The 21,760-nt window shown below is 34.9% G+C and overlaps 1 protein-coding gene across 1 annotated transcript in view; it reads right to left on the bottom strand.

Annotated features, from left to right (window-relative positions):
* GPHN (gephyrin) overlaps positions 1-21,760 on the bottom strand; it is a 632,163-nt gene that overhangs the window by 478,846 nt on the left and 131,557 nt on the right. The window contains exon 2 of the mRNA XM_004370959.2: positions 13,101-13,179. Within this exon, the coding sequence (XP_004371016.1) occupies positions 13,101-13,179 (79 nt within the window). The remainder of the gene's footprint in view (positions 1-13,100; positions 13,180-21,760) is intronic.

The following is a 21,760-nucleotide window of genomic DNA, read 5'->3' as shown; positions in this document are numbered from 1 at the left end:
TGAATAAATCAAAGAAATAATTAAAAACTTATCACGTGTGTAACAAATTATCTAATTTCACTATACTGGGAATGTAATATACTTGACCAGGTTATACAACTTAGCTTTGGATTATATCTTATTAGCAACATCTGCCACTTTTCTAAGCCACTGTCCTTCATAGTATCCTGGAAACAAAAAGAGTAATCTGTATTCCATTTTATTAACCTGACCTAAAAATTACAATAGGGACCATATCTATTTTATTCATCATTATGTTCTATGTTCTAGCATATTAAGGGACACATAGTAGGTACTCGATAAACAGTCACTGAGTAACTGTTTTTTAAGCTCTCCTAAAATCATGTCTTAGTGATAGAGGAGAAAAGAGAGTTTTAAACTAGGTATTTTAAAGTACCCTAATTGCATTTCATCCATTTGTGCTAAAAATGTCAGGACTTAATTACGTTGCTTCCAACCTAACTGAACTGTAAGAATTTGCATCCAATGCCAGGTGGCTGTGAAACTCTGCCCGGAATACAAATTTCCCCTAACCCAAACTCTGCAACTGACAAATTATATATTTTTCCAGGTCTGAACATGATGTTAGTCATTCCATAAAAGTGGGTGAGATAAGACAGAACTTTAAAGGAAGAAAAGAAAAATGCCATCTGCTTAACTTATTTTTAAAAGAACTGCCTTTTAAGAAACAAGATAATTTAGTCCTGAACTACTCAAAATATTTTCTTCTACCAGAATTATGTTACGAAGGTTTTTCTCAAAGTGAGCTGTGTAGAAAATAGATTCAACTCTGAAAATGCTTTTAGGGAATCTATTTGAGTTCATTAGGAAAGAATGGAATTCTTTCTTGGCTGTATCTTTTTTCAGTATTTTGAGCAGCAGGTGCCTATAATTTAAATGCTGGAGATTAGTGAAGTCATCATTTTCTTTTGCTCCTGGAGTTAAGACTCTCATTATCTCATATACAATTAGAAAGATCCTCAGGCTGCAGAGGATAACAGTGTTGCTCAAAGTTTAATGCAGCCATCCGGTCACTAGAGAATAAATTTCTGTGTTGAACACCAACCAAGTGCTGAATACTAGAATCAGATCTGCCTGAAGAGTGGGGAAAAGGTGAGTTTTGACAAGGTATATTCACTAAACATTGAGTCTGTTACTCTCTCCATTACCCATTCTTTCATTTAGTCATTAACTCATTCATTCATTTATATATTTTATTTCTACTGGCCCTACTGTGCATTAAACATTATGGTAGTTTAATATCTGTAGCAGTGATATAACAATAAAAAGGAACACAGTTCTTACTCTTAATGAGGTTACAAGCCATTGAGAAATACAGGCAGTACACAGGCAATTATAATACAGTACAAAAAGCTATGATGGGTGCTTAGAAAACACACAGAAGGACACAAGGGAGATCATGGAGGGCTCAGTCAGTTCAACCAGCATTCTTTCCTTCCTAAATGGGTTATCTTAAATTAAAAAATTATACTCAATTTCTTTTAGAAAGCAAATAAATATCGGGTAATTATCATTTACCACACTATCTAGGTAGGAGTGGAAAGAGGAGCAGCAATGACTGGTCTCCTTGAAACTGCTGCCTAATAATCTAGTGCTATGGAAATTTTCCCAACTGGGTAAAAGTAACTCTCCATAATCTCTCAAAGAATACAACGTCAGGATTTTTAAACTCTCAAAACATCTAGAAACAACAACAACAACAAAATGGCATCTCCTAGTTTCTGTCATTTACTTGCTAATTTGGGCTAAGTCACAAGCCGGTGTTTCTTAGGAAGCTCATTAGGGAAGCATACTTATAGAGACTTTTGACTATCCAACTTCTTTGCCTGCCTGTTTGACTGTCTCCCCAACCCACAGCTAGCAATCTTCCACTGAAAAATCCAAGAGTTCATATACAGAACTCAACAGTCATTATTCCATTGAGGCCTCCCCTCTGCAGCTGTTTAATCTCACTTTAGTCTCACTCCTTAGGTACCCACATAAACCAAAACTTAAACAAAAAACTCTATTCTTCTACTTAGTTGAGCTTTAGTTTTTACATCTCCAAAATAAGAATTAAACTAATTAGATATGACTTTCCCATGGAGGAAGGAAAATTTCAACAGTAGTGTGGGTGACAGTCCCAAAATGACCCCAGTGATTCCCACCTCCTGGTATTCACTTTCATGTTCTCTCTTCCTCTTGAGTGTGGTAGAACCTGTGACTTGCTTCTAACCAACAGAATATAACATGTAATCATGATAAGGTTACATTATATTAAGGGTGATGGATGTCACTCCCATTAGGATGTTATGTTATATAAGACTGTATTAGCAGACTAGAACTAGAGATTCTCCTTGGTTTGATGAAGTAAGCAGTCATTTTGAGGAAGCCCATATGGCAAGAAATTGTGAGCAGTCTCTAGGAACTGCAGGCAACTTCTAGGATCTCTAGCAAACAGCCAGCAAAAAAAGTGGAGGACAGCAGTCACCCAACCAGAAAGATATGAATTCTGCCAACAACCTGAATGAGTATGGAAGCAGATTCTTCTCCATTCCAGTTTCCAGATGAAAATGCAACCCAGCTGACATCTTGATTGCAGTTTTGGGAGAACCTGGGCAGAGGACCCAGTTAAACAATGCCAAGAATTCTCACACACAGACACTGTGAGATAATAAATGTCTACTATTTTAAGCCACTAAGTTTGTACGAATTTATTACACAGCAATATAAAACTAATGTAAGTAGACAATGCAATCACCCATGTGTTCACTCTGACCATTAAAGTACCATGTTCTCAATAAATGTAATACGTGGATATCAAAACTTTGTTTAAATCATTAGTTTCAACCTCCTGTACTCTCATTTAGCTAAACTGGTTTCTAAACAACATAACATATTCATGGAGTTTCCATTCTTTCTTGTAAGTTGTGGATAAATCACAATTTATTTAAACTTTATTCTCTGTCTCTCCCTCCCTCTTTGTTTCTTCTTTATCAAAACCTTCATCTCCTCCTGAAACAATTCACCAATGCTCCCATTAAACTTTTGTAGCTTGTATAATAATACTCCTCAGTTAAGGCATTATATTGGAAAGGTAAATGAGAATCTACCAACCTGACAACAATAAACAAGCAAACAAACCACCACCTACAACAGCAACAAAAACACATCATAGTACTGTAACTGTACCAAAGATTTGGGTAGCTACTTACAAGCAGCTCCCATTGCTACTTTTCTTGCTTTAAAGTCATCAGAACCACACTATTACTAAAGGGATGATGGGAAAGGACACTTTATGACACAATGGTCAGATATTCACTGAAGTCTAAGCCATCTAAGACTAAAATCACGTAGAGGGGATCTTATCATCCAGAAGTTTTAGAGACCATCTCTTTCTATACAACACTAATCTTCCTTCTTTTAATCAGGCTAAATGCCAAAGATAATCAGAAATGAGATGGAAATTTTCTCAGATAAAACCTAATAAAAAGCCAAAAACAAGAAAAACAGGTGAGAAGTTATCATTGCTACTCCTATTAAACCCATGAGAAGAGGTTATCATCATTTAGGTTTGCTTTTAGGGAAAAAAAAAAAAAGTCTCTTGCAAGGATGGCTATATCTTTCCAAAAGGTGGGAATCATCAGCCATACAGCCCTTCTTCCATCACTCTGTAGCAATGCCTAGAGCATTTCTCTGAGGTGAATCACTCACACCAATTAACAGTTAATATTTAGTTGATATTAATTTTAAAATAATTGATACTTTACCAATTTATTCAATATGTAAAATTAGAGACTTTTTAAAGAAAACTAATTCAATATACTTTGTTAAGTACCTTAAATAGGTTAGTTAAAAGAAATTAAAAAAATAATTAAGCCAGTGTCTTAATCATCTAGTGCTCCTCTGACAGAAATACCACAAGTGGATGGCTTTAACAAACAGAAGTTTATTCTCTCACAGTCCTGTAGGCTACAAGTCCAAATTCAGGGCATCAGCTCCAGGAGAAGGCTTTCTCTCTCTGTTCACTCTGGAGGAAGGTCCTTGTAATGCATCAGTCTTCCCTTAGTCTAGGAGCATCTCAGCGCAGGAACCTCAGGTCCAAAGGACACGCTCTGCTCCCGGCACTGCTTTCTTGGTGCTGTGAGGTTCCCATGTGTCTCTGCTTGCTTCTCTCCTTTATATCTCAAAAGAGACTGGACTAAGACACTATCTAATCCTGTAAACCTCGTCAATGTAACCTCATCATAGGGATGGAGTTTACAACACATAAGGAGATCACATATAACCTCATCATAGTGATAAGAGTTTACAACACATAAGGAAATCACATTAGATTACACAATCCTACTATACTGGAAATCATGACCCAGCCACGTCGACAGATATTTTTGGGGGACACAATTCAATCCATGACAGCCAGTTAGGCTGGTTCTCAAGAAACTTACAATATACTTAAAGAGACACAATATGCACTGCAAAATCTGGTGAATAAAAAAAAAAAATTCACTACACACCCAATAAAGAACAAAAAACAAAATACTCGTTGCCACTGGGTCGATTCTGAGCCATGGCAACCCCATGTGTTACTACGTAGAACTGTTCTATAGGATTTTCGAGGCTGTAATCTTTACAGAAGCATATTGCCAAGTCTTTCTTCCGTGGTACTCCTGAGTGTGTTCAAACCACCAACCTTTAAGCTAATGGTTGAGCGCAAACCATTTGTTCTAACCAAAGGACCTGCACACCCACTACAAGAGCTAAAATTAAAAGACTGATAATACTATGTGGTGACAAGCACATAGAGCAAAGAAAATCTCATTATTTGTGGTGGGAATGGAAAATGGAAAAATGGGAATAAAACCAAGAAAGGCCGGAAGAGATGATGGCAGAGGGTAAAAGGAACAGATCCAGTTGTACCAATTTCCTAATTCTATTCCTAGAAGTTCTCACACCTGACCTGGTTTCTGAAGCTCTTTCTTGATTCTCTGAGATATACTCCTCAGTTACATAAGCAAATTGAGCCCCATTATTTATTTCATTAAAATGTTTTTAATACTGAATTGGCTATTTATATGCCTCAGGCAGACAACACAGATGTTATTCATTTTAAATCATACATTCCTGTTAAATCTAATCTCTACTGTAGTTAAGATGAGCTTTTTGATTAAATAAATTCTAAAAATAATGAGTCTATAAAAAATTTAACATGTATTCTCAGGAATACACAAAAATGAGGAAATGTCTTCTGAAAGCAAAGTACGTCTTTGGATTTGCAGAGCTGGTACAGAAAATAGTACTACAGTATCATAGTACCAGAGAACAAGCCTAGATTAAACTGTATTGCCCCAATATACAATTTTTAGACCAATAAATATATAACCTTCCAAGCACCAGTGAGAACCTGATTAAAAATTATAAGATCTTATATTTAGAGATACTAATACAAACAAGATAGCTTTACTAGCTGTTTCAGATTTAGCGTAACTACTGGCAGCAGAGCAAAATGAAAAATCAATAATGTTTAAAATGTTGCCATTATTAAAAAAATGCATTTCCACACTAAATGAAATTTATCTATAAGGAAACAAAGGATGTTATAAAAACTCTTCTATTTCATTTAATAACTATTATCCAACCCAAAGATACTCTAAAATTAAAATTTTATAGTCAATAAAAATTAAATAAATTCATCTATCTGAAAATGCAGTATAAGAATGTACTGCTCTATGAAAAAAAAACCACTTCAGAAACCACTGTTTATCCTCTGCTGACTGGCATTTTTAAGAAACTAAATTTACCACAGAAACCTGTCTTAACACTGGCAGATAAGTATAGGCTATATTTAGATACGACTGCTTTCCAGACAGCAATCCTGCCTCTCCTTCATATTTAATGTCATGATCCAAGGGACCAAAATATCATTCAATCAGACTGACTGTAGTGTGAAAAAACTATACTCAGGGGGATAAGGCTGTGTTTCAGAAGAACCAAAAGAATGAGAGTTCTCACCAAAAGCAGTAAAATTTCTGTAGAAGTACATACAATAAGAACTTCATGTTTAAGAAATTTATAATTAGATACAACTATTTTATCCAAGTTTTTCATTATTCTTAAGTGTAACTGCTGTTATCAAGCATTAATGAATTATAATCTCAAAATAAATTTCAACAAGCAGGTTTTTTTTTTTTTAAACCAGTATACTGCATTTGTAAGCTGATATCTAATAACTAAAAAAGAAATCTTCTTATTCCATAAAAAGCAATACCTTGCAATCAAATATAACAAGAGCAGTAGTAATACAGGTCTGCAAAAGAAACAAGGAAGAAAAACTAATGAAAATGCTATGGTTGTAAAATTACTATGCATTAATTTGTGCTTTATAATCTTCTTTATAATAACAGTGAAAAGAATTTCTACTTTTACTAAATAAGTAACAAAGCTTTGTACTTTCTATTTTGATACTCCGAAGTATCATAATAATCAAGCATAGGAAATATCTTTATTTTTACTCTCTAGATAGATGTATCAAAGTCAAAGACAAGATATGAAGTAGTAAGTGCAGTTCGGTTAAAAATGGCAGCACTTCCTCATCTATAATACAATTTATCCAGAATTTAGGATATTCTAAATTTGATAAAACTATTAGAGATTAAAATCTCTTCTCTATTTTTAATGATCCTTCCTTTTCATAAATCACAAATGGTTACAACTTGATAATACTTTTCAAAATTTTGACATCACTTACTGGCTACCTATATGCCTCAGGCAGACATCTTTGAGCAGCATAAATAAAAACAAAACTGATAAATTTATCATGTTGTACAAAATTCTTAAAAAATATAAAATCTCCCCATTTGAATTATAAAGAAAGTGCTAATATCCTACATTCTAAATTATATGTGCCACATTTACATCCAAATTGGTAGGGAAGTAGTCAAAGTATCTCTATTTGCAGATGATATGATCTTATACAAAGAAAACCCCAAAGAATCCACAAGAAAACTACTGGAACTAATGGAAGATGTCAGCAAAGTTTCAGGAGACAAGATAAACATAAAAAAATCACCTGGATTCCTTTACACCAACAAAGAGAACCTCGAAGAGGAAATCACCAAATCAATACCATTTACAATAGCCTCCAAGAAGATCAAATACTTAGAAATAAATCTAACCAGAGATGTAAAAGATCTATACAATGCAAACTACAAGACACTACTGCAAGAAACCAAAAGAGATCTGCATAAGTGGAAAAACATACCTTGCTCATGGATAGGTAGACTCAACATAGTGAAAATGTCAATTTTGCCCAGAGCAATCTACAGATACAATGCAATCCCGATCCAAATTCCACCGGCATTTTTTAACGAGATGGAGTAACAAATTACCAACGTCATACGGAAAGGAAAGAGGCCCCGAATAAGTAAAGCATTACTCAAGAAGAAGAACACAGTGGGAGGCCTCACACTACCTGATTTTAGAACCTATTATAGTGGCACGGTAGCCGAAACAGCCTAGCACTGGTACGATGACAGATACATAGACCAATGGAACAGAATTGAGAATCCAGACATAAATTCATCCACCAGTGAGCAGCTGATATTTGACAAAGGCCCGAAGTCCGTTAATTGAGGAAAAGACAGTCTCTTTAACAAATGGTGCTGGCGTAACTGGATCCCATCTGCAAAAAACTGAAATAAGACCCATACCTCACACCATGCACAAAAACTAACTCAAAATGGATCAAAGACTTAAATATAAAATTGAAAACAATAAAGATCATGGAAGAAAAAATAGCGACAACACTAGGGGCCCAAATACATGGCATAAACTCAATACGAGCCACAAGTAACAATGTACAAGCACCAGAAGAGAGTCTAGAAAAACGGGAGCTCCTAAAAATCAAACACTTATGCTCATCAAAAGAGTTCACCAAAAGAGTAAAAAGACTACCTACAGACGGGGAAAAAAATTTTGGCTATGACAAATCTGATCAGCATCTAATCTCTAAAATCTACAAGATACTGCAAAACCTCAACAACAAAAAGACAAATAACTCAATTAAAAAATGGGCAAAGGATACGAACAGGCACTTCGCCAAAGAAGATATTCAGGTGGCTAACAGACACATGAAGAAACGCTCACGATCATTAGCCATTAAAGAAATGCAGATCAAAACTACAATGAGATATGATCTCACCCCAACATGGCTAGCATTAATCCAAAAAACACAAAATAATAAATGCTAGAGAGGTGTGGAGAGACTGCAACACTTATACACTGTTGGTGGGAATGTAAAATGGTACAACCACTTTGGATATCGATCTGGCGTTTCCTTAAAAAGCTAGAAATAGAAGTACCATACAATCCAGCTAACCTGCTCCTTGGAATATATCCTAGAGAAATAAGAGCCGTCACACGAATAGATACACGCACAACCATGTTCACTGCAGCACTGTTCACAATAGCAAAAAGATGGAAACAACCTAGGTGCCCATCAACAGACAAATGGATAAACAAATTATGATATATCCACACAATGGAATACCACGCAACGGTAAAGAACAACGATGAAGCCGTGAAACATAACATGGAGGAAGCTGGAACTCATTATGCTGAGTGAATTTAGTCAGTCACAGAAGGACAAATATTGTATAAGACCACTACTATAAGAATTCAAGAAACGGTTTAAACCCAGAAGAAAACATTCTTTGATGGTTACGAGGGTGGGCAGGGAGGGCGAGAGTTATTTACTAACTAGATGGTAGTTAAGAATTATCTTAGGTGAAGGGAAGGACAGCACGCACTACAGGGGAAGTCAGCACAACCAGACTAAACCAAAGCTAAGAAGTTTCCTGAATATAATCAAACACTTTGAGAGACATAGTAGCAGGGGTAGGGGTCTGGGGACCATGCTTTCAGGGGACATCTAGGTCAACTGGCATAATAAAGTTTATTAAGAAAATGTCTGCATCCTACTTTGGTGAGTGGCGTCTGGGGTCTTAAAAGCTTGCAAGCGGCCATCTAAGATGCATCAATTGGTCCCACCCACCTGGAGTAAAGGAGAATGAAGAACACCAAAGACACAAGGGAAGTATTAGCCCAAGAGACAGAAAAGGCCACATAAACCAGAAACTTCATCATCCTGAGACCAGAAGAACTAGATAGTGCCCAGCTACCACTAATGACCGCCCTCACAGGGAACACAACAGAGAGTCCCAGATGAAGCAGGAGAAAGTTGGGGTGCAGAACTCAAATTCTAGTAAGAAGACCAGACTTAATGGTCTGAGACTGGAGGAAGCCCAGAAAGCATGGCCCCTGGATTCTCTATCAGCCCAGAACTAAAACCGTTTCTGAGGGCAACTCTTCAGACAGGGATTGGACTGGACTGTGGGATATAAAATGATACTCGTGAGGAATATGCCTCTTAGGTCAAGTAGATACAAGAAACTAAATGGGCAGCTTCCGTCTGGAGGTGAGATGGGAAGGCAGAGAGGGTTAGGAGTTGGTTGAATGGACATGGGGAATCAAGGGTGGAAAGGGGGAGTGTACTGTCACAGTATGGGGAGAGCAATTACAGTCACATAACAATGTATGTATAAATTCTTGTATGGGAAAAATTTAAAAAAAAAAATTATATGTGCCACACTTAGAAATGACCAATACTTCCATGAATTAAATAATTCTTCCTCTAAATGTCTGACATAAAACATACCTAGAATGGCCCTAAATTTTTAAGAGCTTTTGCAAATTAAATGAGACACACACCCCATACACACAGTCAGCATAAGCATAATATATGTTGTTGTTGTTAGGTGGCATCGAGTTAGTTCCGACTCATAGCAACCCTATGCACAACAGAACAAAATGCTGCCCGGTACTGCACCATCCTCACAATCATTATGCTTGAGTCCACTGTTGCAGCCACTGTGTCAATCCATCTCGTTGAGGGTCTTCCTTTTTTTCGCTGAGCCTGTACTTTACCAAGCATGATGTCTTTCTCCAGGGATTGATCCCTCCTGATACCATGGCCAAAGTATGTGTAGTATAGTGTCGCCATCCTTGCTTCTAAGAAGCATTCTGGTTGTACTTCTTCCAAGACAGATTTGTTCATTCTTTTAGCAGTTCACAGTATATTCAATATTCTTCGCCAACACCATAATTCGAAGGCGTCAATTCTTCTTCAGTCTTCCTTATTCATTGTCCAGCTTTCGCATGCATATAAGGCAACTGAAAACACTATGGTTTGGGTCAGGTGCACCTTAGTCTTCATGGTGACATCTTTGCTTTACAACACTTTAAAGAGGTGTACAGTATATCTCATTCAATTCATTTAAACTAGTAATTAGTTTTACCAGAACTGAAGCACAATGCTGGGTATTTACTATATACACTGTTTAGGTAAATTACAGATTGTTGTCAGGTGTTGTCATGTACCCTTGTCATGGAATTGGTTCCAACCCATAGCAACCTTATGTATAACAAAATGAAACTGTTGGGATTCAGAGTATGAAACAGTCACTTTGTTTCTGTCGTTTCAATCTTCTCTGAGGCAGTAAACCTGGCATCTCTGCTCTGACTAGCTGAAGTATAATCACACATAGACACACTTACATACATAGAGAGAAAACTTTGATTCAGTTTAATTCAGTCTCCACAAAAATTCCATATCTACTCATTTATCTGATTAAGACTCATGCAACATTGCTTTGAGGGCCAATATTGACCAGATCAGCCTAGGTTCTCTGCAGCCTACCTTTTCCTCCTCTATTATACTCTCTCCTTTCAAGTAACACTGGTGCTTGAAATACTTGATTTTCCTTTACCACCAACTGCTTTAAGCATGAGGAGCTCAGGTAGAAGAATCATAATAAAATCTTCCAGGCATATTAACATATAAAACATTCATTCAATATGCATATCTTATTATCATAATATACTTTTATTTTGGAACATTTATTAAAACCACATGTACAATTTTAACAACTAATACACTAGTCTGGAGTACTCATCAAATGCCAGTAATTTTTAAGAAGGTTTTTTTTTTTTGGGTAACAAAGACATTTCAGCCATATTTCTTACTGAATACTGAAATATCAACAATTCAACTCCATACAGAATCGTCTAATATACACAAATCAATGAACTAGTAGTAAGGATTACTGTCAAGAGTCTGGGACAGAAAAGAGGAAGGTGGCTTTTTAAATAAATTTTCACTCATAAGGTGTATACTAAATGAAAACAATTTCCACAGGAACAGAATTCAGAATAAAATATTTCCCATCATGACAACTGAATAAAGTATTTTTTTCCACACTGGGCATTTCTTTCCTTAAAGAATTTAACCAAGTAAGAAATCTATCCCTAAAATACAGAGTCATTAATAGCATACCTTGACAATTTTAAATTAAAAAAAAAACCTTTCCAAACTCAAATAAGCAGGGGCAAGAACTATTTCTTCCTCACTGAGTTCTTACGTTTTTCCATACCAGAATAACTAATGCCAAGAGATTAATGCTGTCAAGAGAATGATGTTAAATTAAGAGAGCCACCTGTTTTAAAACAGAGACTGAGAATTATTTTGTCTATCCATTACAGTAGTGGTCTAAGATGAATCTAGAATGAATTTAGAATCTAGCGGTAAGTGGCATAATGAATATTATTCCACATTCTGGGAAGAAGTACCAAATTCTTTCAAAATACTATAATTCACTATCATCATCCATTGTTGAACCGTCTCTCCACAGCTTTTGTATCATTAAAGTGCATATAAGCCTGTTTTTTCCACAAAGATTACATTAACAGATATATAAACTTATTGCACCAAATACCTTACAAGTAATATAATAATGGAATTCTTTTTTATTCATGCAAATGGGTAAAATCTTTCAAAACTTATAGTTTCCTCTCATATCCATAAGGAAAACAGAACTCTATATGCAAATAATTGTTAACCAATATTCATTTACTAGGTATATGTACAGCTACATAAAATTGCATTGTGTCCTTGATTAGGTATTTACAAGGCTGAAGGGAGAACGATCAATCTTCCTAGGAATAAAAATCATGGAGAAAGAATACTGGCAACACTTTTGAGTGAGGAAAAAAGACTGGAAAAAGGAAAAAAAAAAGGAAGAGATTTGGGTTTGGAAACTCATTCTGAACTCATTACATTATAATCATAAATCTTCGATACATTTTCAGCTCTCTGTCTCTCGTGGCTATATTAAAAAAAATATGACTGGTCAATCATTAAGGAATCAATAACTTTCAGATTCAATATATGCTTGTGTTTTATTCCTCACAAAATTCTCATTGGTTTTCTACCAAAATTGCTGGGAGGGTAGATCACATGTGATCTGGAAAAGACTGATTTCTTATTATAATATATTTTATTGCATACATTAAACATAGTTAAAGAAAGCACCTGCTACCACTCAATTTTCTTTTTCTGCTGCTCATGGCTTAACTAGCCTTGATTTAGACCTTTTGGTTAGCAGCAAAGCTCTTAACCACTGCACCACCAGGACTCCACATATATATATAAGAATAATCCTACTGAGGTGTTATGTTCATATAGCAGATAGGATGCATCTTTTCCAGTACATAAAACTGTAAAAAAATTAATTTAGGAAACAGAAAGTGATATCAGAGTAAACTATATGCTGATGAATAATGAGATTGATGCAAGCAAAAAAATTAAAAATTGAAACCTATAAAACACTCCAAAAATCCTGTGCCATATATACCTTTCTAATCTAAAATATATTTGAAAAAGCTTAAAGTAGATGTGAACAAATTCAATTTCACTTTACAAAGCAAATAAACGATTAAGCATGTTCCCTATCTAATACTATTGTCACATTGGCAAGATATTGCTAGTCAAAAGTTAATCATTAATCATGACATCATCCCTTCTTCTAAAATCTCTTCTCCTAAAAAGAAACTATGCCATCAGGTTTCACTATGTGGAACACAAACCGTTAGAAAAGCAGAAATTGCTCTAACTTAAATCACTTCTGAATTACGAATCTTTTGAAAACAGTAACACCAATCATAAAGTTTTAAATTATATTTAGTAGTGAAAACCAAATACTCACAAAGAAGGATCTTGTACCAGATCTTTGAGATTTATCCCACTGCGATCTTCTGCAAGATTCCTGAAGCAACTATCACTCACTAAACAGGAAAGGGGGAAAGAAAAGAAAATTAATTAAACAAAACAGTTTGAAGGATTTGGTATTGTGAATATATGCAGAAGACAGAAGCATCTAAAGTTCATTCAAGATATTTTAAGTGTATAAAGTTTTAATTACCTTCCAGTGAGAGATTCGTACTCAGTGATCTTTGATAAGTCACAAAATCTCTCTAGGATTAATTTCCTTAAATGTAAAACTATGAAATAAAACGATGGGTTTAAATTAAATGGCTTGAAAAGATTTCTTTAAGATTTAATATTTTGAAAACTAAGTCATACTAAATTAAAAGAAAGCCCTCAAAAAATGATATATTTTGTGAATCATATTTTTTATCTATATTTTGTTTAAAATTACTGCTGACCAAAAGCAATTGTGAAATTAAAACTGGCTGTCTGAATAAGGTTTTCCAACCATCAATACTGATCAACTTCTAGGTCTGCTAGATTTAGCAACAAATATTAATATTCAACAAAAAGCCACTATTTCAATAACAAAATAATTTAAGCAGACAGACATAATAAATACAATATATAAAATAGTAAACGTGGGTCTTTCATAACATTTAACTTTTGTTGTTACCTTTACAAAACTAATTTACTAGTACATAGTGGTAAGTCATTACTCTCACAAAAACAACTAGAAAAAAAGAGATAAATTTACCAAAATCAATCAATCAATAAATAAAGATATTGGAAAGCAATGGGAAAAAAAAGGAATAAAAAAATGAAACTTGAAGAAAAGTAAGATCTCTTCTTAGGTGAGCTGAGCCTGCTGATTGTTTTCATTTCTGGGAGACTGCCATTTAGACGTAGTCTAAGGCTCAGAAAAAGGGACACTAATAGGAAAAAGAGAAACCAGCAGAACTCTAGACGGTTCATGGGCTGGCATGACAGATTGGAATCTTGTGGAGCCACAAATGCACAGAAAGTTTTCTCCCTGGGAGATCTGCTGAAGGGCTTAATTGCTAACTGAAAGATCAGCAGTTCGAATCCACCATCTGCTCCACAGGAGAAAAGACCTGGTGATCTGTTCCCATAAAGATTTCAGCCCAGGAAATCCTATGGGGCAGATCTACTCTGTCCTATAAGGTCTCTATGAGTTGGAATCAACTCAATGGCACATAACAACAAGAGAATGGCACAGAGGATTGGGACAGGATTCTGGGTCAGAAGGCAGGCAATATTTTCTGTAATTATGTGGTGTTTAGGAGTCAAAGTTACACTACAGCAGGTGTAGCCTACAACATTCAGTGTAGCATTTCAACAGGTCTGCCCTCAAAACATATGCTCGCAATCAAAAGACTCCCTTGGGGACCAGGCGGAAGCAATAAAAGGTATCAGGGCCAGAAAGGCAGAGTAAAATCTCCCATAGTTTCATAACACCTTAAGTATAAAGTCACACTAGAGAGAAGAACCTATAACACAAGAGGTCTTGCCCTTAAGATATTTAGATTATGTGTACCTACAACAACAACAAAGTTGCTATCCAGACTCCACCCAGCACAATTCCTGGTTGAACTGAGGTGATTAATCCTTCTAATAGAGGATTGAGGGAAAATAAAATTTACCTCAATTTCCACTGTTCTATTATAAACAATATTTGGCATACAATAAAAACTACAATACGGAAAAAAGCAGAAAATGTGACCAGTAACCAAGAGAAATATAATAAATACAAGCAGGCCGACAGATGATAAAAGGATTTTATAAAATTATTTAACATATATTAAAGATAATAGAGAAAAAATGTTCACAGTAGATGAAAAGAAAATTTCACCAGGGAATTAAAATCTATGAAAAAGAATCAAATGATAATTTTAGAATTTAAAAATACTATATCTGAAATTAAGAATTCAGTGGGTGAGTTTCATAGCAGATGTAACAGCAAAAAACAGGCAGACAGAAATATTCACACTGAAACAGACAGACAAATAAATGAAAAGAACAGAGCATAAGAGCCATTTGGGAACCAAAGCAGTCCAATACATGTGTAATTGCAGTCCCAGAAAAGAAGAGAGAAAGAAAGGAGAAGCAGCAGTATTTTCAGAAAAAAATGCCTGAGAACATTCCAAAACCAATGTAATACACTAATCCACCGACACAAGTAGTCCAACAAACCCCACACTGGAAAAAATTCAAAGACAACCACCACCCAGTAATCAAACTGCTAAAAACTGAAGGTTTCAAGAAAATCTTAAAAGCAGCACGGAGAGAAAACAGGACACATCATTTTCAAAGGAGAAACAATAAACTTAACACCTGAGTTTTCAACAGAAACTATGGAAGCCAAAAGATAATGGAATGATGTATTTAAAATGCTGAGGATCAAAACTGCGACTGTAAAAGTTTATAACTTGATAAAATACCCATAAAAAATAAAAGTGAAATAAAAACAATTTTCTTATAGAATATTTTCGCATTTGTTAGCATAAAGAAGATTAAGTGACTGGTTATTTTATATTTCAAGTTAACAGTTTTATTATATGCCTTTGAGAGCCATATCTAATCTACATAAACAGCACGAAGAATATAGCACTTGCCTTGTCCACTTCCAAAATCCATTACTCAGTATCTTATCTGTATTTTGTATTCCCTTTTCTTATAGAGATCCTCTCAAAATTATTAGCTTTAAGACCCCCTAATCTAAATCTGCTTCTCATAGAAATGATTAATACAAACAAACCATGATGTAGTAAAAAATATTTAAAGTGGAAAAAAGTTTGGATTCTCTTTTATTAATTCTAAAGCAATAGCCTGTTTTTTTTTTTTTTTTCAAATAAGTGACTTTGACTAATATATCATTTTCATTCCATATTTAACAGAAACTGATCTTAATCTGTTGATTTATGACAAATTCTCTGCTTTCCATAATTTTAACACAAATGCTCTTTATTGTATCAGTTCCCGGGTAGAGCCTAACAGAGGAAAATAAAATGTTGGCATACAGTAAGAAAAACGGGTTTCCAGCTAAGCTGAACTATAATTGAAGGCATAATATATCATAAAATTTGTTCTTATAAAGTTTCTTGCCCAATTTGGCAAAAATGAGAGCTCAGCCACAAACTTCAAGGGCCTGAAAGTTTTGGAGGCTGAATTAAAATGGAATGAACCTCTGTTCCTTTAAAGGCTTGCTAGTCAGCTATCTGTGAAATAAGTTTTGCTAAAGAAGGCACTTTTTAAAACATGCATGACCCATCCAAATTTTAAGTTAAAAACAGCAAGAAATCTAAAGAAGTGGAGTATTAACACTAATTCTGAAACTCTGGCTGCCTAACAGACTATAACTATTGTTTTTAGGTAAGATTTTTTTTTCAAGAATCCAATAAACGTTTTTTATCTTCCTTTTTTGGAATTTAATGATGTTACATTTTAAGAAGCTAGTGAACAAAGTTTTTCATGTGAAAATCACACCAAAACCTATCGTTTTTGATCATCATGTCTTTCTAGGTGTTATTCCCAGTATATTCCAACTAAAGGAATTACTATGCCCTTCACTCCACTTATTAGTGTTCTTCAGTATATTAATATATAATCACAAAACAGGAGAAATTACAATAGAAACATGTAGTCAAACTGCATGGTACTAACATGAAAATCATACTTGCACTTCAATCTGATTTATGCTGACATATTAACTTAGAAAATAAAATTATTTAAACATATTTATAAACAGACTCTAGCAGAGTGCCTGGCTAATCATATGCATTTTTTTTCTGTATATGTTCATCCTACAGGTCTATAATCAAGATAAACGGTGACATTCACTATTTCCTAAGCACTACATATTCATTATTTCACTTATACTAAGTATATTCTAGTTATACATATAACCAATATGATCTTAGATAAAATCCTTACAATGTATTTTCCAAATCCAATTATTATGGATTATTCCATCAGATTATTAAGAACTATATTATGAAAGACATAGTCTTTTCTTATTTATAGGATGACATTTATATACCACCTGGCTCTGGTCAAGAAGGAGTTCATGTAAGAAGAAAATATCTATCCTCACAAATTCATGTTTAAAAAAAGGCATGGGAGGGAATCAGTATTTACAATCTTGATAGTGCTGTCCCATGTTTAAGAAAATAAAGCATTTAACCACATGAAATTGCTAACAAGACAATAAAAACTGATTCAATTAAAAACTCATTCATTCTGTAGTTGCTACATATCCAGTGAAGTAAAATTCTAAAGTCAGGAATGACCTTATAAAAACAATTGATAATTAAAATAAAAATGTAAGTTTATAAAATAGAGACATTCTAGCTGGTTTAATTCAAGGTAATACTTCAGGCAAACAAAAACTGTAAGCACAACTTGTTTATTTGCTTTTGTTTGCTACTTTATCTGTGCATTTTTATAAAGCTATGACTAAAGGAAGGGGAAAGAGCATGGGAAAAGACGAAGGATAGGAGGACAAAGGAGGAAGAGAATTAGGGGGACAAGAAGGGGAAGAAAGGAAGAAAGAGGCAGGAGAAGGGAAGAAGAAACCAACAAATTGAAGGGTTTTAACAGCTCATACAGCTTGAGTAGTAAAGTTAACGGATGTAATGTATAGCTGAGAAAGCATATGGTGTTGGTATACTTGGGTTTCTATTTGGCTGCTTAAACATGTGTCATGAATTACTGTAGCAACTACAGCAACTACCAGAGACTAAAATAACATGAAACATTAAGTTTCAAAAAAAGTCAGACTCACTGAAGAATTAGATATACTCTGCTATCTCAACAACAGCAAAATCTGCAAGAATAACAGTATATAAAGTCACATGATTTAGACATGGCTAGAACTCATTCTTGTAGCTTAGATTATTATTTATGGTTATGTAACTACTATGTCATGTTAGGCACAAGGACATACGATTTTTACACATCCTGGTTACCCACCAGAAGTGAATTCTTTATTAACTACAGCAGAAGTAATAATAACAACAATAATAATAAAAGAGAGATCATAGGCTGCAACTAAATTTAAAAGTATAAAGCTTCTAAAAGAAAAACTTCTTTCCAACTTTAGCATAGACAAAGATTTCTTAGATTGAGTGAGTGGCCATCTAAGATACTCCACTGGTCTCATCCCTTCGGGAGCAAGGGAAAATGAAGAGAACAGGATACAAGGAAAAGACTAGTCCGAAGGACTAATGGACCACAGCTACCAAGGCCTCCACTGGACTGAGTCCAGTACACCTAGATGCTCGGCTACCACCACTGACTGCTCTGACCAGGATCACAACAGAGGGTTCTGGACGGAGCTGGAGAAGGATGTAGAACATAATTCTAACTCACAAAAAAAATAAATAAATAAACAGATTTACTGGCCTAAAGGAGACTGGAGAAACCCCAAGAGTATGGCACCCAGACACCCTTTTAGCTCAGTGGTGAATTTATCTCCGAGGTTCACCGTTCAGCCTGGAAATGGACAGCCCCGTAAAAACAAATTGGACTAATGAGGTACAGCAGTCCAGTGACAAGGGCCGGAAAGCAGAAGGGGACAAGGAAGCTGGTGATACGGAACCCAAGGTTGAGTAAGGATATTGTTGATGTGTTGTGAGATTGTTAACCACTGTAATAGGGTAACATGTGTAGTAACTGTTAAATGAGAAACTATTTTGTTCTGTAAGCCTTCATCTTAAGTGAGAATAGCAGGCACAATTGGAAGAGTGTAGTCAATGTCACTGAACTATGCATGTAGAAATTTTTCAAATGGTGTATCTTTGGCTATGTGTATTTTCACCAAAAAAAAAAGGTTGAGAAGTTAGAGGGTTAATATGTTGTGGGGTTGTTAACCAACGTCATAAAACAATATGTGTACTACTGTTTCATGAGAAACTATTTGTTCCGTAAGCTTTCACCTGAAGTACAATAAAAAAAAAAAAAGAAAATTTCTTAGATTGAACATAGAAGATAATAGTAATTTTAAAAAGTGATAAATTAGAATTCATCAAAACTAAAAACTTCTGCTCATCAAAAACACACCATTAAGAAAATAAAGAAGCAAATCACAAATTGAGAGATACATTCATAAAACATACATTTAACAGAGGACTGGTATCCAGAATATAGAAAGAACTCCTAAAAATCAATAAGAAAAGACAAATATGTCAATTTAAAAAACTGAGAAAAAGATACAAAGAGATAGTTCACAAATGAAGCTACAGAAATGACCAGTAAGCCCAGAGGGAAAATAAAAAGCGCAACATCATTAGTTATCAGGGAAATACAAATTAAAACTGCAATTCAATATTACTACAAACCCAACAGAATGGCAAAAGTTAAGGACTGATAAGACCAAATGTTGTGCAAGGCTGTGAAACAACCAGTACTCTCATACATTGTTGGTGGAACTAAAAAACAGTACAAGTGCCTTGGAAAAGGATTATTATAAAACTAAACATGTATCTATCTTATGACCCAGCAATTCCATTTCTAGGTATTTACCCAAGAGAAATCAAAGCATATACCCACAAAAAACTTGCATAAGGATATTATAGCAATTTTATTCATTAACAGCCCTAACTGGAAACCTAGGGGTTCATCAACAAAAGAATGGATAAAAACTGTAGTATACTTCATATATACTCAACAATAAAAGTAAAGATACATGCAACAACATGGATGAATCTCAGTAACATTAAGCAGAGTTAAGAAAAAGTCTTACCCAAAAGAGCACATACCATATAATTCTATTTATACAAAGCTCTAGAAGAGGTCAAACTAATCAAAGGTTAAAAAAAAAAATCAGAAAATTTATTGCCTCTGGGGGATGGAGACAGGGACTGATAGGGAAAAGATACGAGGAAACTTTCTGGGGTGATGATCATGTTCCTTAAACTGGAAGAGGGTTGGGTTACACAAATGAATGCATTTGTCAAAACTCATAAAATGGTATCCTTAAATTTTTGTATTTCACAGTTTGTAAATTTTACCTCCAAAAGAAGGAATCTTAAACAAATGCTGTTGTTAGCAGCCATTGAGTCAGCTCCAACTGATAACAACCTTATGTACATCAGAACAGAACGCTGCCCAGTCCTGCACCATTTTCATGATCATTGGTATGTTTGAGGCCACTGTTTCGGCTATTCTTATCAACCCATCTCATTGAGGGTTTCCCTCGTTTTTGTTGGCCCTCTACTTGATATGCATGCTTAAGTGTTCAGACTGAAGTGACTGATGTCTGTAGCTTACTTGGAAATATATAAAAAATAAGATGAAGTGATAAATGGATAGAGAAAAGAATATACGGATATAAATACGGTAAGGCAAATATAGCAAAAATACATTGTAGATGTTAGGTAGTGAGTGTATAGATACTCATTGTATAAGTCTGTCAACTTTGAAATTGTTTGAAATTATTCATAATAAAACAGTAAAAGAAAACTAATAGTCAACAATAAAATTAGCTCTAGAGGGCACTGTGAAGCAAAGTCGGGAAATTTTAATGTGGACTGTGTATTAGAAAATAGCACTGTATTATTGTCATATTTTCTGAATATAATCTTTGCAAAGTGGTCCTTCTTCTTAGGAGATTCATGTTGAAGCATTTAGGAGACTAAATGGTTCCACAAACAAAATCCTACCAAACCTAGACAGAGAGAGAAAGTAGGGGAGAGTGCGTAAACAAATGTCAATATGTGATAAAATGTTAATTTCGAATCTAAGTGAAAGAACCTCCACTCATCTGTCAGTTTATTCTACTGTGGTGGCCTGCATGTTGTTATGATGCTAGAAGTTATGCTACCAGTATTTCAAATACCAGCAGGGTCACCTAGGTTTCAGCAGAGCTTCCAGACTAAGACAGACTAGGAAGAAAGGCCTGGTGATCTACTTCTAAAAATTAGCCAGTGAAAACCCTATGTATCACAACAGAATACTGTCCAATATAGTGCTAAAAGATGAGCCCTCTAAGTTGGAAGGAACTCAAAATACACAGTGGCTGCAACAACAAACTTGAGAATACCAACATTGATGAAGATGACACAGGATTGGGCAGCCTTTCATTCCACTGTGCATGGGGGGTTGCCCTAAGTCTGAGCTGACTCTGTGGCAGCTAATACAACAAATGAAAGAAACATAAGTGTTGTAGTATTATTGAAACTTTTCTATAAATTTAAAACCTTCAATTATTTTTCAAATTTAAAAGTATACGAAAAAATAACGAACTTTTGGCAATATTAGCAAATAAAGGCTGTCCAACTTAACACAAAACAAATTGTGGTATTTCATACAAAGAACATGAATGAATGTGGCAACAGAAGGTTGAATAGAAAGAGCCAGGTACAAAAATACATACAGTATGAGTCTATTTATGTAAACTTCAAAAACAAGAAAAGCAAATTTATTGTGCTAGAAGTTACTGTTGAGGGGTGTCTTAATCATCTAGTGCTGCTATAACAGAAATGTAACAAGTGGATGGCTTTAACAAAGAGAAATTTATTCTCTCACAGTCTAGTAGGCTACAAGTCCAAATTCAGGGTGTCAGCTCCAGGGGAAGGCTTTCTCTTCTCTGTCAGCTCTAGAGGAAGGTCCTTGTGATGCACCAGTCTTCCCTTGGTC

This window comes from Trichechus manatus, unplaced genomic scaffold, assembly GCF_000243295.1.
Source record: "Trichechus manatus latirostris isolate Lorelei unplaced genomic scaffold, TriManLat1.0 scaffold00010, whole genome shotgun sequence".
NCBI classification, from domain to species: domain Eukaryota; kingdom Metazoa; phylum Chordata; class Mammalia; order Sirenia; family Trichechidae; genus Trichechus; species Trichechus manatus.
This window is presented reverse-complemented; position numbering and strand designations above follow the sequence as displayed.